This window comes from Sebastes fasciatus, chromosome 10 (genome assembly GCF_043250625.1).
Source record: "Sebastes fasciatus isolate fSebFas1 chromosome 10, fSebFas1.pri, whole genome shotgun sequence".
NCBI classification, from domain to species: Eukaryota; Metazoa; Chordata; class Actinopteri; order Perciformes; family Sebastidae; genus Sebastes; species Sebastes fasciatus.
In genome coordinates this window covers 17723553-17739741 of record NC_133804.1, presented here as the reverse complement: position 1 = coordinate 17739741, position 16189 = coordinate 17723553, and the positions used below count along the sequence as shown (strand labels likewise).

Genomic DNA, 16189 nt, shown 5'->3' with positions numbered 1-16189 from the left:
GAAAAATGCCCATTTGATTCTGAACCATCTGCATTTGGAAAGCTTTTCCTTTTGTTTTTAGATTAAATATTATATATTATTTCAGTAAAAGTCTAATTTGAAAGGACTTGGATGTGTGGGATGAGTATGAGGTTCTTTTGTGAGAGACTTTCCTCCAGAAATAGCTTAGAGTAGAAGTCCAGTCTGCCAGTAAGACCATTAGGTTACTTATTACCTTTTGAAACACATTTAACAGATTAGTCCATCACTTTCACTCCAACATTATACATCTTGACAATTATTTTTCTCCTTACATGCACCAGTAAAAGTGCATACAAGCAGGCCTATATTATGCTCCCATGTCTTCCCATCTCTCTCCAGTCAGCCCCTCCCATATGAAGGCTTCTCCCTGGTGGTCTTATCTGTGTGACTTGAGGAAATAAACACCCCCTCCCATACGGAGAATCATAAAGTAGGGGATCAGATGTAGGGCAGGAGGAAACCAGAGGACGGTCTGAATAGAGAGATGTGTTTTTTTATACTGGAGCTGGCTGATGATTCATTGTGTTTGAGCTGGAAGATGCTGATGCTGCGTTGGTGCTGAGATGCTGATGACAGGCCGAGTCTATCAAACATCCTCCTGCATCGTGGATGGAGCCCAGAGCTAAAATAGCTGATAAATCGGAAAAAAGAGAGGCCAGTTTGATCCAGTCTGGCTCTGTGAGGAGGAGTATATACAGCGGTGTTGGTGGTACCATGTTCTGGTGAGCGGAGAACCGGAGAACCGGCGTCTGGCGGGATGAAGGCGCCGAGGAGACCGAGACAGACGCGCCTCCTCCCGCGGTTCTGCGTCTGTGGAGTCGGTCTGCTCGCAGCCGCCTGGATATTTAACTTCAATGATGTTACAGGTGCTCCTCGAGGGGAAAATTACATCAAAATGTCAAGATTTCATCTGCACAAAACTCATTCGATACTTGTGTTGTCTATGCATGCAAATCACATTATTTAAATGTTAGATTGTAGTAATAATACAGGTAATTTAGCTAATCAGAATTAACCATTTATCTTTGCAATTTTCATTTTTTTCTTTCACATTTGCAGCCCAAAAATATCTCTGACTAGAGATATTTTTGGGCTGCTGACCAACAGCTCAAATCCCAAAGATATTCATTTTTCTATACTGTTAAAGACAAGAAAATGCATCAAATTTCCACATCTGAGAAGCTGAAAACAGGATTTTGTGCTTTTTTTTTGCTTCCAAAATGAAAAGATTTCACTTAACAAAAGTTGCTGATTCAATCAATTAATGGACTAATCGCTGCAGCTCTACTGTGTATGTGATGTAAGGGAAGCTCTACAGTAGAGCTGCAATGATTAATCGATTAGTTGTCAACTATTTAATGAATCGCAAAAAAATATCTATAGTCAGGGTGTAAAAACAGGGTGTGAACTATGAGTAAAAGTCATTTTTTTGGTTAAATATGTAGTGCATGTTGTCCAACAAAACGTTCCACTGTATGTTTCGTACAACTGTGCAGCATGTTCTCACATTTTCAGCTAAAGTCAGGCAACATCTCTACTAATTCCTTTGATATGCACTGCCTATAAGGATGAAGCATGCATTTACTTATGTTAAACCACAGCTCAAAAGTGTTCAAATGTTGTCCTTGAAGCCCAATTTATTGTGGCCTCATGTTGTGCAGAACCAGTATTTCTACTTGGCATATCTGTTATTGTAGTGTTGGTACCAAATTGTTGCCAAAAAAATGACAGTGGATGAATTGATTGGGGCCATCTTTTAGAGTTTTCTTTTTTTAAGAAAGAGTGTTTTTAGACAAAAATAAACGCCTTAAAGTTGGGTATACTGTATTTCACAAACACTCATAAGATATCATATATATTTTATCAGTAGTGTTTACATTTATATGTCAATCCCTCTTTTTTAGGCTCCCATGCACCCACTGTGGATCCTGGCATCTCCTTGTCCAAGAGAGAGCTCATCCAGAAAGATGACAACCAGACTGACAGTAAGACCACGTGTGTGTTTATATGTGTCAATGAGGCAGGCAAGATCATTTCTTCTGTTTTATCCCTACAAAAAAATGCAGTCACTTGTGAGCGTGTTGAGTTGGACTGAGATCCCTTTTTAACCATCAACGGGGCCCTAGATTTAAGTTTGGGTTTTGGATATTCATGCAGTAATGAATGACCAGGCTAATAATCACTGTGATGATCTTAGTGGGTCAGTAAGTAAGACAGTGAGAGAGTGTCTATCTCCTCTGTGCATCGACCTGGCTACCTCTCCGCTCCACCTCATCCTTCATTTCTTCAAACTCTGCACATCTAGATGTTTAAACACAGTTAGGCCTTTGAGGGGACCCGGTTGCTAGGAAACTGAATGCTGAATTTGTGGTTGGATGGCGTGTTGCATCTGGAGCTGTTCAAAGTGCCTGCTCTGCTGTCATGACCTGCTGATTAGCGGCCTCTCATCGCTCGTGTGTGCTTAGATCTATTTGGCTGTTTTTGAAAAGACTGAGAGAAACAGTGACAGCATCTTACGGTCTGATGTGAGATGAAGAGATTTTTGTAGCCAATTACAGAGAATAAAAAGCTGCATATATTGAGCTAGAGAAACTGCCTTGGGGGAAATACAGTACAGATTAACTTCAAGGCCTCAAACACATTTTTTCTTATTACCATTATGCTATTTTCAAGAGCACCATCTTCTTGGTGATAAAAATATATCGTTTGATCTGCATCCAAACTAAAATCATGTGACAGATCGTCATAATATCACACCATATCTGTGTGTCCATCCCTACACATGATGCACGTTAGCCTCTAACTGCACAATGATGCCTCTGTGCAGGATCTCGTCCACTTTAGTCACACTTGTTTCACTCGCATGTTTGTTACTTTTATCTTCAGTTGAGGTTGACTCACAATAAATCAGAAAGTCACTTGGGAGGCTGCAGCTTCCCAGGTTATTGTTGTTTTGAACTGCCTCGTAGCAAAAGCTGTTTTTATGGTGCAGTGAGCTGTGGCATTTGTTTGACGGTGCAGTCTAGCAAAACACTGCCTTACAGTTGGAAAGAGCGTAGTTGCGATGCATCGTCTGACTCATCCAAATTAAAAGCCTCTGAAGGTTGGCTTTAAAACAAAAAGTGGGCGGAAAACAAACTTATAATGCAACTGAACCGGTGTAGTCACATGACTGTGTTCACCACTTTAACCTCAAGCTGTCTCAGCCCTTGTTGCTAGGGGATACCACCAGACACACATCCAATAAAGTCATACACACACACACACACACACACATTTCACACGTGCACACACAAGTGACTGTAAGGTTCAGGGTAGAGCTGCAAATTCCGATTATTTTCATTACTGATTAATCTGCGGATTATTTTTCTCCATTAATAAATAATAAAATAAAAATATGCCTATTGTAATTTCCTGAGGCATGCATTGTCATCAAATGGCCGCATGGTTTTGTTTGACCAACAGTTCAAAACCCAAATGATATTCAGTTTACAATCACATAAGACAAAGAATAGTAAAATCATGATCACCTTTAGTTTTCAGCTTCCCTGCTCTGAAGACCTGGGGCTCCTCTCTGGGGCTTCCTTTAAATACAGAAGTGCCCGACCGTGTAATACCTTTTATTTGAAATTTGAAATTCAATCCTAGAAGTTACAGGGAGCCCATGGAGAGACAGATTAGTAACACATCTTCTGATTTGAGAGGCTGGAACTTGAGATGTTTGGCATTTTTGCTTTGAAAATGTCTCAAAACGATTAATTGATTCTGAGAATACTTTCCCGACTGATTCTTCTTTGATCAACTAATCAATTAATCCACACATCGTTTCAGCTCTCGTTCAGGAATTTCTTTCATTTTTATGCATCTTTAGTTTACTCTCTGTCCATGTCTTCTCCAGCTATCAGTGATTTTCCTGAAGACATCTTCACTATGGAGCAGAGGAGACAGGGAGCGGTACTCCTTCATGTTCTCTGTGTGAGTATCGGCTCTGCCTGAAAGCCAGAATTTGAAATGAGGGAAGATTCATTTTGTTGCATTAAAGGGTAACTTCAGTATTTTTCAACCCTTAATTTCCCCATGTTTTTGTGTCAAAGTGACTAATGGGGACAACAATTTCTAGAATTGGTCCAGTATTGAGGGAGAGCGCTGTAACTGGCAGCCGTGAAACAAGCTGCGAGGGCAAGTGAGCGGCGTCAATTGTTATTATAAGTGTCTGACAACATTATGGAAAGGAGCCTACAGAGAAATAAAACCGTTTTCATTACCTTTCGCTTCATCTGTTATTGTGTCTAAGTCTCGCTCAAGGAGAAGTCTCGTTGTGAAATCTGAATATCCGTATTCTCTGGCTCAAATAAATACAGGCAGCCATCGAATTCAAAGACCTCATCCACATTGTCGAAATCATCTAAACATTCAGACATGACATTGAAAATCTTTTAGATAACACTAAGCTACAACACAACAAACTCTGCCCGGCTGGCACTCGCGTTTCCACCATGGATGTATTCCACTATTCCACTGTCGTCTTCCAGCAACACGTCACCTCGCCAGATTTCAGAACGAGACCTCTCCTTGAGCGAGACTCTTTTTCATTATGTCAGACACTTATAATAACAAAGAGAGCCTTGCAAAAACAAGCACTTTTTAGTGGAAGTCAGTGACGGTGCCAGCTTGGCCCAATAGCACCATATTGCAGCCTGTGAGCAGCTGCCGTCTGCAGCGCTCTCCCTCAATGCTGGACCAATTTCAGAAGTTGTCCCTAATAGTCAGTTAGACACAAAAACATGAGAAAATAGGGTCCAGGTTGAAAAATACCGAAGTTACCCTCTATCACACACAGACGCGTTTTATATAAGCCATGTGGCCAATAATGTGTCTCCTGTATTTCACAGGCTATCTACATGTTTCATGCACTGGCCATCGTGTGTGACGTTTACTTTGTGCCATCACTGGAAAAAGTATCAGAGGTATGAACCAAAGACATATCTGATAAATAAATAAAATCACGTAGGACATATAGCATAGTTTGTCTACAATTAGATAGTTAATGTTGTCTTTTCAGGTGTTAACTGGGATTTTTACCATCTGTTTATTTTCTTTACCTCAAAATCTTTAAAGGATAAGGATGGTTTTTTTTTCTTACTGTATATTTGCCAGGAAAAGACGTTAACCAACAATGCATTAGTCCAGATCTATCACTACTTTCTGCCTTCCCCATCTGTGCTTTAGATAAACAGGCTCATTAGTAGGATCAGTATAGATCTATTGTTTTGGGATTGGTTGATAATAATAAACATATACAATATCACCAGCTTCATCCTTTAATCTGTTTAAACCCGTCTTCCTCCGTCCTCCAGAACCTTCAGCTCAGTCAGGATGTTGCCGGGGCAACCTTCATGGCAGCTGGGAGCTCCGCCCCCGAGCTCTTCACCTCTCTGATTGGTCAGTATGGCGCTAGTCTAATCAATAAATCACTCTAATGAGTTAACCCAATGATTGGTCCATCATTGCTCCAGTGTTTTGTTTCACAAATCATTAGGGTTTCGGTAAATGTGGACTTAGATGAACAAATACAATTTGAGATTGTTTTGTTTTTTTAAATCCAGGCTTTGGCATCGATGACATCAAAGCTTACAGGGTGAAATTTAGACAAAAGAAGGACGTTGTGCTCAGTGTTTGGAAAGTTTGGCCCAGATATGAAACAGAGACAGAAACCATTGAATACATATTTTGTAACTATGAGAAACTAGAACAGTATTGTGGATTTATCCTGGATACTGCTACTGTTGATAGAAGACGTATCATACAGCTTATTAAAACGGCCTTGAAACAAATGGATTGTTGTGATTTGTAAGAATGAAAACTTTTATTCTAAAACTCATGTGGCTTAAGGACATGTCCTCATATATTGCTTCTTAAATAATGTATTTTATTCTCAAAAGAAAAAAGGCTGGCTTTGATAAGTACTTGAGTGACTTTAGGCAATATTGCAGAGAACATTCCACATGAGGAGCAAAAGATAAAAGATATCTGTGGCACTTTTCTATGAACACTGAAAGCGCTTTACATGTCAACATTCACCCAATCACACACTTATGGTAGAGGCTGCCATACAACGTGTTAACCTGCTCATCAGGATCTAATCTAACTGCTCACTCACATATTGATGGCACAGCCTTCGGGAGCAATTTGGTGTTCAGTATCTTGCTCAAGGACTCTTCGACATGCAGACTGGATGAGCAGGGGATCCTGAGCCACAGCCGCACCGAAGATTCAATATTTGCCCCATTAGATTATTTTTTGCTGATGATTTATAGCTTGCTCTTCCCTGTTCTGTGGTTTTAGGGGTGTTTATCACAAAAGGAGACGTGGGTGTGGGTACTATCGTTGGATCAGCCGTCTTTAACATCCTGGTCATCATCGGCCTCTGTGGCATCTTCGCTGGACAGGTACAACTAACGCTAAACGGAGGGCTAATCTCACCTTTTCTGAACTAATAAAACTCATTAAATATAAAAGCAAATAAATACTTTTAAGCTTTTTTTTCACATAATTACATCTAACACCATTTGCTTGTTTTGAACTAATTCAAATGTGTCTCTTTCCAGCCCATCTCTCTGAGCTGGTGGCCTTTGTTTCGTGATTCTTCCTTCTACATCCTGTCCATTATTCTGCTTATCCTGGTGAGAAATCCTCCAGTTAATTATCATCTTTACATACTTTAACTCATTTGTGCTCATAACTGAAATTTTCTTTGAAATTTTCTTGAAATTTTCAAAATCGGTCAAACCGTTTGACTGAAAAGTGAGTTGTTTATTTTATCATACTTTTGGGCACTACTGTTTTTGCAATAAGCTCCATTGTTTTTTTTCAAATTGTGATTTTCTCATGTGATGTTGAAATTTGATGAAATTTCAAAGTTGTGCTGTTAGATTCTTACCCAATCAGAACAAAAGTTGTGGCATTTTATTAAGTATAGTCTTTGGACACAAATGGGTTAACTCTTACATTTACAAGACAACAAACTATAGTATATATAGCCACCTCTAAAGAGAAACTACTAACTTCATACAATATTATTATTTGACGATACTGGATTTTTGTGGCCAGTATTCATTCATTATCCTGTCAGTCAATTTCTTTTACATGAACATAACAAAAACATTATTCATGTGTTTGTTTTAAGAATTGTAACCAAGATGTAATGAGCTAATACGAGTCAATATATTGACCGATATTAGCCAATCAATCCTTTTTTTATATTCCTTTGATGAGATGTTTTGGAGGTGTAATTAAAGTATATTTTCATTGTTGTTGCAGGTGATCTATGATGAAAAAGTCATGTGGTAAGATTGTAATGAAACTATTACAATTCAGCTGTGGTTTGGATATCAGTTTGCAAGATAGCTGACTGTCATTGTAACGAATATGGTATTTATGAAAATCTATGTTTGTGTTTGTGTGCATGTTTCAGGTGGGAGACCATCATCCTGATGTCCACGTACGGAATCTACATAATCATCATGAAGTGAGTCTCTTCACATTTCCATCCTGTTGGTATCGAGCCACCGCGCGCTACTAAAGACACAACATCTTTGTGTGTGTGTGTGTGTGTAGGTTCAACAGATCTCTGTGCAGCCTGGTAGAGAGACACTTCAGTCGGGCAGGTCAGCCGTGTCTAAGCAGCCTGCGACGGACGACTGCTGTCGGAAACGTTGGAGACTGTGACAACGACATGGTGCCGCTGAAGCCAGGTGCAGGAGCTCGTTTTTGTACGTGTGTGTGCATGTGTACATCCAAAACATGAAGAAGTTTCCCTCAGTCTCTGAGCAGCGTTCAACAGACCTAGTGACACAGTTTAGGCTGCCAGTCAAATCCATTTCTGTTCCCCTGAGGATTTCCAAACAGGCTGAAATAGAACTAGACCACTTTGATGGACAAGATTTGCTCTCCATTTTTTGTCTATCACTCTGTCCTCTTTGTGTTCTTGTTTGTCTGCTGAATATCGTTTACCATCCGTCTTATTTCTCCTTTCCACTGATATCTCCTGCTAACCTCCATCTATTCCCCCCAGAGTCATGTGTGGTGGCCGGCCAGGACTCGGGGGTGGTGATGGTGGATGAGCTGCTGAACCTGCACCCCCATCAACTCTCCTTCTCAGAGGCAAGCCTCCGCCTTCTCATCACCCCGCATTTCCCCCCCTTCACCCGCCTGCGCATGGCAGGACGCATGGTCATCAACGAGGTACACTGCACGCACCCCGCACCCGCACCCTTCACATAACGTCAAGTTCCCCTGGGGGGTTTTCGGCTAGGTTGGTGGGTATTTAAATCTGTATCTGTATCTATATGATGAAGGATCACTGCGCTCACCCTCGTGTACCTGAACTGGGTTGCACCAGCTATTTGTAAATCTGTTCCTAAGTTTGTGTCGTAAAGTTCCTTGTAACTACTTGCTAGTTTCTTTATTTATTGTGAGCCAATCGCATGCCGAGCACAGCCGCAGCTTGCTAGCGTTAGCCACCTAGCTGCTACATTACACAGCTGTCAATCATGACGTCTCAGAACCCTTTTTATAGTATCAAATAAGTCATTAAAACCAAACTTATTCGAAAAATGAACACTTGCACATAAAGCAGCGTGATAAGTAACACTTCAAATGACAAAAACTATTCTTGGGAAAAATGTATTTACTTAGATTTTTTAGTTTGGCCCATGTCCCATCCGCTAACATGGAGGGGGCGGGCTTTATGACCTATATAGCAACCAGCCACCAGGGGGCGATCAAGCTGTTTTGGCTTCACTTTTGGGGAGCTGTCATGTCGTTCATCTTTATATACAGTCTATGTGTTGCACCATTAAAACTTACGTAAGTCACTGTAGCATCACAAGCTGAAACATAACTACCAAAAAACAGTTTTAGGGCCTTTTACATATTTAATTTATATTAGGGCTGTCAAAGTTAAACGCAATAATAACGCGTTAACACAAATTAGTTGTAGTGCTACTAATTTCTCTAGTGCATTAACGCAATCGATCATATGAAATTAGAAATCTAAGGAATCCATCAGTACCAACCATTTCATACTAGCTTGTCGAGAAGGATGCTAAATAACGCTCCAAACTTGCGCTAAATTTTGGCGAGGAAAAAATGTCATGACCTCTGACCTCAAGATATGTGAATGAAAATGGGTTCTATGGGTACCCACGAGTCTCCCCTTTACAGACATGCCCACTTTATGATAATCAGTTTTGGGCAAGTCATAGTCAAGTCAGCACACTGACACACTGACAGCTGTTGTTGCCTGTTGGGCTGCAGTTTGCCATGTTATGATTTGAGCATATTTTTATGCTAAATGTAGTACCTGTGAGGGTTTCTGGACAATATTAGTCATTTTTTTGTGTTGTTAACTGAATTCCAATAATAAATATAGACATACATTTGCATAAAGGAAGCATATTTGCACCACTCCCATGTTGATAAGAGTATTAAATACTTCTCCCTTAAAGATACATTTTGAACAGATAAAAAAATATGCGATTAATTTGCAATTAATCACGATTAATCACGATTAATCACGATTAATCACGATTAATCACGATTAATCACGATTAATCACGGACAATCATGCGATTAATCGCGATTAAATATTTCAATTGATTGACAGCCCTAATTTATATGTATACAGTACATGGAGAAATGTGTGTTTCAGAGTTAGTAGTATTCATAGTTTACAATGGGAAATATCTGATTATGCTAAACTAACTGACGCTATTTAGTCATAGCAGAAAACAAAGAGCGGCATTATATTGACTTATTGAAAAAAAGAGAATGTCGTTTACTCATTGTTGCTTTCTTTACTGTAAAGAAGCGTAGATGTTATTTTCTTTTAGCCGTATCTCCGTTTGTGCTGGAAGAAAACTCCCATTGCATTTAGTTGCTGCCATTTCAGCTTGGTGGTGGAGTTATTTGTTTATGGTAATTATGCTTTTAGTGTCCATATTGATTGTTAAACTTGGTAGTAGATTTATCAATAGCCAGATACTACTCAGCGCAGTTTTTGTGCAGGAGGTTTGCAGGTGGACAAAGATGGGGAGATAGATTTTAATGTCATATCAAACAACATCCTGTTCGCTGCCACAAACAAACACACACACACACACACACACACACACAGACTGCTGCCTAATGCATAATATTATCCCAGACACAAAAGCAGACAAGAACTCAATCTGCAAATCGGCTTCCTCACTCTCTCGGCTCTCCTGCATGTGTGCTTGCCATTTCCAGTACCAAATTAAAGTGTGACTTGCGCTGCCGCCCCTGCTCTCTGCCATGCCCCCAATCAATGCTTTCCAAATCCCCTCTGGTGAATGTGAGGACATGCCTGGCTGCCCGATCTCTCCTCCTGCCACTTCTCATATTGTTAGCTGCAGTCAGATGAAGTAATTTCTCATGTCATGTTGTTTCCTTTTTCCATTTCCTTCTTTCTTTTTTTCTTTGACTTTCACCCTCACTCCCTCCCAAACCACAGAGGCAGAGGCTGATTCGGGCCCGGGGTGGCCTAGAGGAGGGGGGAGCTTCAGGGGAGGAAGGTTTGGGTGCTAACGGGCCGTGGGGGAGGGAGAACGGGACGGCGGCAGAGGGAGACAGGCAGCCGCTTGACGGAGAGAGGGAGACGGGTAAAGAGACAGGCAGGGAGACGGGTGGGGGAGCACAGCTTAAAGAGGAAGAGGAGGAGGAGGAAGAGCAGGAGGAAGGAGAGGAGGAGGACACGCCTTTCAAGCCATTCGTCCTGCCAGGTGAGTGGTGAATGAAATCAAACACATTATTATGCAGACGTTGCCGAAGCTACAGAAAGCTACAGAATCTCTCAGGTTCTAACTGACGACTCTTTTGTTAAAGCAACAAGCAGGTTTTTAATCAATCCTAACTCAGACTTAAATCAATGACGCTACTGTAGCAAACATAACTGCTTCCTCTTTGTCCTCTTTTCACCTGCTTCTGATGTCTCCCAGTGTTAGAGATGGATTCATTGCTAATGGAGCTAATTAAAAAGGGATGATACTAAGATTCACAGGCCGTGCCACATGAATAATTTAGAAGTTTGGATGAATCTGTAATGATCCCTGTGGGGAAACTTATGTGCACATGTGTGTGTGTGTGTGTGTGTGTGTGTGTGTGTGTGTGTGTGTGTGTTTTCATCATTTCCTCAGATGGTTGGTGTGTGCGTCTGAAGTGGCTGCTCTCTTGGCCCATAAGCGTCCTGCTTCACTTCACCATCCCCGACTGTAACCTGCCGCAGTGGGAGCGCTGGTACCTGCTCACCTTCCTGTCCTCCACGCTCTGGATAGCCCTCTACTCCTACCTCATGGTCTGGATGGTACGAAGCACACTAATGCACTGGCACAAACGCACACACACGCATAAATATACACAGCCTCTATACCTCTGTGTTTCTGTCTAGGTGACCATAATCAGCTACACATTTGGAATCCCAGAAGTCATCATGGGCATCACTTTTCTGGCAGCCGGCACCAGCGTCCCTGACTGCATCGCCAGCCTCATCGTCGCACGACAAGGTGTGTGTGTGTGTGCGTGTGTGTGGATGCACCATGCCCCACCCACCCCCCCACACACACTCTTTACGGCCCTGTCCCACTTTCTTTTTAAGGTTGCGAATCCCTGTATGCCCATCATAAGGACCCTATATTGCAGCACAGTAAAAAATACGGTTCAGTCATTCCCGTCCAGCCCGTGTGTGTCCAGACTGGAGGGTGTCGGAAGTGTTTTTTAATTCTACAGATTTCATTTTAATCTGTGCAGCAGCAGCAGCTGTCTGCACGGCTCCATCTCATCTGTGTCTCACGTAACCGCAACCTGAACTGAGGCCTTTATTTACGCTTCAAGTCTATATTTTTTCGACAATACGTGCATAAATACGAGGGTTGCTGCCCAATAAAAAAGATCAAAGTGATCTGACATCCATGTTACATTTCTTGATACCAGCTGCATTTTTATTTCGTGGGGTGCACATGTACACACATGTGTTGTCTGTCTCAACACATATTTACATTGCTGGATCATTTATACCACCTAGCTTTTTTTTGCACATTTTGTTATGTTACAAAACTAAATCAGGTTCATTCTTGACCGAAACCTGAAAGGCTCAAGCTGTTTGACTGGATGTCATTTGAATGCCTTCGCGCTACATATTTTCCACATGATTTTCACCGTGTGTGTATACTGTATGTCAAATGTTGCAGGGATGGGAGACATGGCCGTGTCCAACTCCATTGGCAGTAATATCTTTGACGTGCTGCTGGGTCTGGGCTTCCCCTGGATGCTGAGGACTCTCATCGTGAGCTACGGCTCAGTGGTAACACAACAACCGGTTTCTCTACCTGATATCTTATAAACCTGACTTGACCCATGCTCCTAAAAAGATAGCGATATATATTTTTGGTTATTATCCCCTGTCTCTCTGTCTACTGAATATACGGAGAAAACACCATATGTTCATTTTTATTGCAAAAGCTTTACTTGGTAAATTACTGCAGAACATAATCAGTTTACTGACATATAACTCCAGTAGCAGTATATATATATATATATATATATATTTATATATATATATTTATTTAATATATAAATATATATATTTAATTTATATAAACCAGAAAGACCCCATTGAGATACAATATCTCATCGGACAGGGAGTCCTGTTCAAGATGGGCAGCAAATAGGAAGTTTCATATACATGTACAAACGGGGACCGAACATCACAATGAAAAACATACCAAAGCACAACAACAGACACAAAACATACAGGAATCAGAAGCTAAAATAATCAAGGCAAAATAATTGCACTTTTTAAAAGCAACAACACTGTTCTATATATATATATATAAATATATACTTTATATAAAATGCCACCCCAAAGTACTTCTGTAAAAGAAATCTTGTCTCAATATTGTTCAGCATTTCAAAGTAGAAATGAAGCCGACGTGAATGTAGTCGAGGCCAAAATTAAGTTAACTACTGTAATTAAATATAGAAAAACACCTTGAATGAACTTTGTAAACATGAAATTTATCATTGCGTGACTTTACAACCACATGTTAATGCTTTGTCATCTCTGGTTTGTAGGTGACAATCAACAGCAAAGGCCTGGTGTACTCAGTGATTCTTCTGTTGGCCTCAGTCATCCTCACTGTGAGTTACATCCCCATCCTATCACATCATTGTTGTTAAGATTCAGTAAATTCATGAGTGAACAAAGTCTGCACCAAAATCAGCTGCCTGTTTTTCTTTACCTATGATTTTATCTTATATTATTCCTGTCAAGGCCTGAGGGGCCATGTCTCTGTTTTCAGACTCAGGTAATTATATCTAGGGCAGTGAAAGAGGAAAATGAAGCTCTTTCTCTTTTTCTCTTTCCATCCATCCCTCCTCAGGTCCTGTGTGTCCATCTGAACTGCTGGAGGTTGGACCGCAGGCTGGGACTCTGTCTCATAATGCTCTACGCCATCTTCCTCCTGTGCTCCGTCAGCTTCGAGAGTTTGTAGAGGTCACGTACACTCCTCATACACACACACACACACACACACACACACACACACACACACACACAGACCCATACAATAGGACGCACAAACAAGTGGTCCGACTTGTTTCCCACCCTTACTGCTGCCATTATTCATCAAATGTACGGACAAATGAATTTTCATTTCACTTCACGGTGGCTGTACGTGTTTGAGCAGCGTTACTTCAACACCGGCTGCCTGAAAGCTGCATTGTTTACCTTTGATAAACAAGTATTTTACATAGTTTTGTACCGAGTACCTCCAGCCCAGATTTTGTGAAATCAGACCCAACTGGTAATGCACTGTCTCGCAACAAATTTATAAAGTATTGAATTTATATCCTGAAACCAAGAATATTGTATAAGGAATCCCAAAGCGTGACATGTTTACTTATTAATACTTTATGACTGCCACAAGTAACCTCAATTACCAGACGATTACACTTGTTTATGTAGTTGCTTCTCAGTGCTTGAAGTTGTTTTATGTAAAGTTTAAGGTCCAGTTTTCACCACGCCTTTGTGTCTGTAGTTTTAAACAGCATAGCATGGCCGATCATCACGCTCAAGATAATTGCACTAAGCCACTGTTGTCTTGCCCCCCCCCCATCTCTTTCCTCAAAGTTTCTCAGCAGAGAGGTGGTGTTTTTGTGCTGAAACAAAGGGGACTGTATGCTACAAGGTGTTTTTGAATGTCTGTTTGGAGAGAGTCCTTGAGTGTGTGTTGTTGAGTGAAATAAAATGTTTTGTTCTGTGAGGTTTCTCTTTTGTTCATTTCCTTCATTTGCACTTAAAATGAATAAATAAGACAAGAATTAGAGCTACAGATGAAGAATCAAACCAAAGTAGTGTAAAACTCAACGCTTTCCCAACAGTTTGACTGAGTTATGCAAATGGAGAAGGATGCATTTAAAACTCGGACCTATGAAAAAGGTTGCATGTACATTATAAAATGTGTTATCTATTGAATTACTAAATTAAAGGAAAACAAAAGAATAAAAGGCTTTAAAAAAAACACATCACAACTTCAATTTCCCGCACACAGTACAATCCTCAATGACTCTTAAAGACTATACTATGACACTTTAAGACTATTTTCGACATACTATACTATGCCTTTTTAACAAATATACTATGACTTTTTTTCAACAATATACCATGATTGTTTTGACACAAAAAAAATACTTTTTAGCACTTTTTTTTACATACTATACTATGACATTTATTTTTTCCCTACTTTTTCCAACATACTACACTATGACTTTTTTAGACATACTAGACATACCATACCATGATTTTTTCCCCTTTTTTCACAAACTATATTATGATTTTTAAGGACTTTTTTTGACATACAATAGTGTGACCTTTTTGACATAGACTTTTTAAGGACTTTTTTGATATGCTATACTATGCCTTTTTTGACAACTTTTTTTCTTACTTTATTCAACATACTATACTATGACTTTTTTAGACGTACTATGTTATTATTTTTTATCACATTTTTGACATACTATACTATGACTTTTTTTAAATCACATTTTTGACATACTATACTTTGACTTTTTTTTCTTTCTTTTTTTTACTTTTTCCAACATACATTAGGACATTTTGTTTTTTTTTCGACATACTATATTATGACTCGATATGCTTCTCTATGACTTTTCTCAACTTACTATCCCCAAGACCCTTTTTGACATGCTATAGCCTACTATTACTTTTTTATCACTTCTTTCGACATACTATACTATACATTTTTTAATCACATTTTCAATATACTATACTATGACTTTTTAAAAAAAATGTTTTTACTTTTTTTGACATACCGCACCACCACAAATGTGAGGGGAAAAATGGATGCACTATCTATAGAGCATTTGATAGTAAAAGCCTTGCAAGGTTAAACTTTTGGTGAACTCTCACCCTTGCTTTAGCTGGTCGCCTCCCCAATCAATCCTGGTCAGGTGTTCCAATACCTGTTCCCCACAGTGGTAAGGGGCGTGCACCAGGAAACAAAGAGAAATGTTTGGGGAGTGGTTTCTGATTTTGTTTGTGAGGGTAGAAGGTGGTGAAAAGACACATTTAGCTTCTTTTTACGGTTTGATGACCATAAACAAGCCAAGGCTGGATTTTTTTTTTCCAACACAACATCTGGTGAGTTTTTTGCAATGCATTGCTTTTTCCTGGGTTATATTTTTTTAGTACCACAGTAGCCCTTAAACTTTTCTTGTAACTAGGCTTGGAAATTAAAACGGATTGTTATGATACTATGACTTTTTTTTTAAAAATACTATACTATGGATTTTTTTCAACATACTAAATTTAATAACAAAAAAGTCGTAGTATAGTATGTCAAAATATTTCATGAAAAAAAAGTCAGTGTAGTATGTTGAAAAATTTCATGACAAAAAAGTCAGTCTAGTATGTTGAAAACTTTCATTAAAAAAAGTCCCAGTATAGTATGTCGAAAAATTTCATGGAAAAGTCACAGTATGGTATGTTGAAAAATTTTATGAAAAAAAACATAGTATAGTATGTCAAAAAATATCATTAAAAAAAGTCATAGTATAGTATGTCATTAAAAAAAAG

At 39.6% G+C, this 16189-nt stretch overlaps 1 protein-coding gene across 1 annotated transcript; it reads left to right on the top strand.

Annotated features, from left to right (window-relative positions):
* Positions 1–15: 15 nt before the first annotated feature.
* On the top strand, positions 16–14360 carry LOC141775369 (sodium/potassium/calcium exchanger 3-like). Its single transcript, XM_074648673.1, has 17 exons — positions 16–887; positions 1926–2006; positions 3920–3996; positions 4914–4988; positions 5379–5463; positions 6367–6470; positions 6630–6704; positions 7342–7367; positions 7496–7549; positions 7639–7775; positions 8096–8184; positions 10556–10823; positions 11238–11404; positions 11489–11603; positions 12288–12400; positions 13171–13236; positions 13479–14360. Exons 1-17 carry the CDS (start codon positions 779–781, stop codon positions 13587–13589), a joined length of 1752 nt encoding a protein of 583 aa, XP_074504774.1. The 5' UTR covers positions 16–778; the 3' UTR covers positions 13590–14360.
* The last annotated feature ends 1829 nt before the right edge of the window (positions 14361–16189 follow it).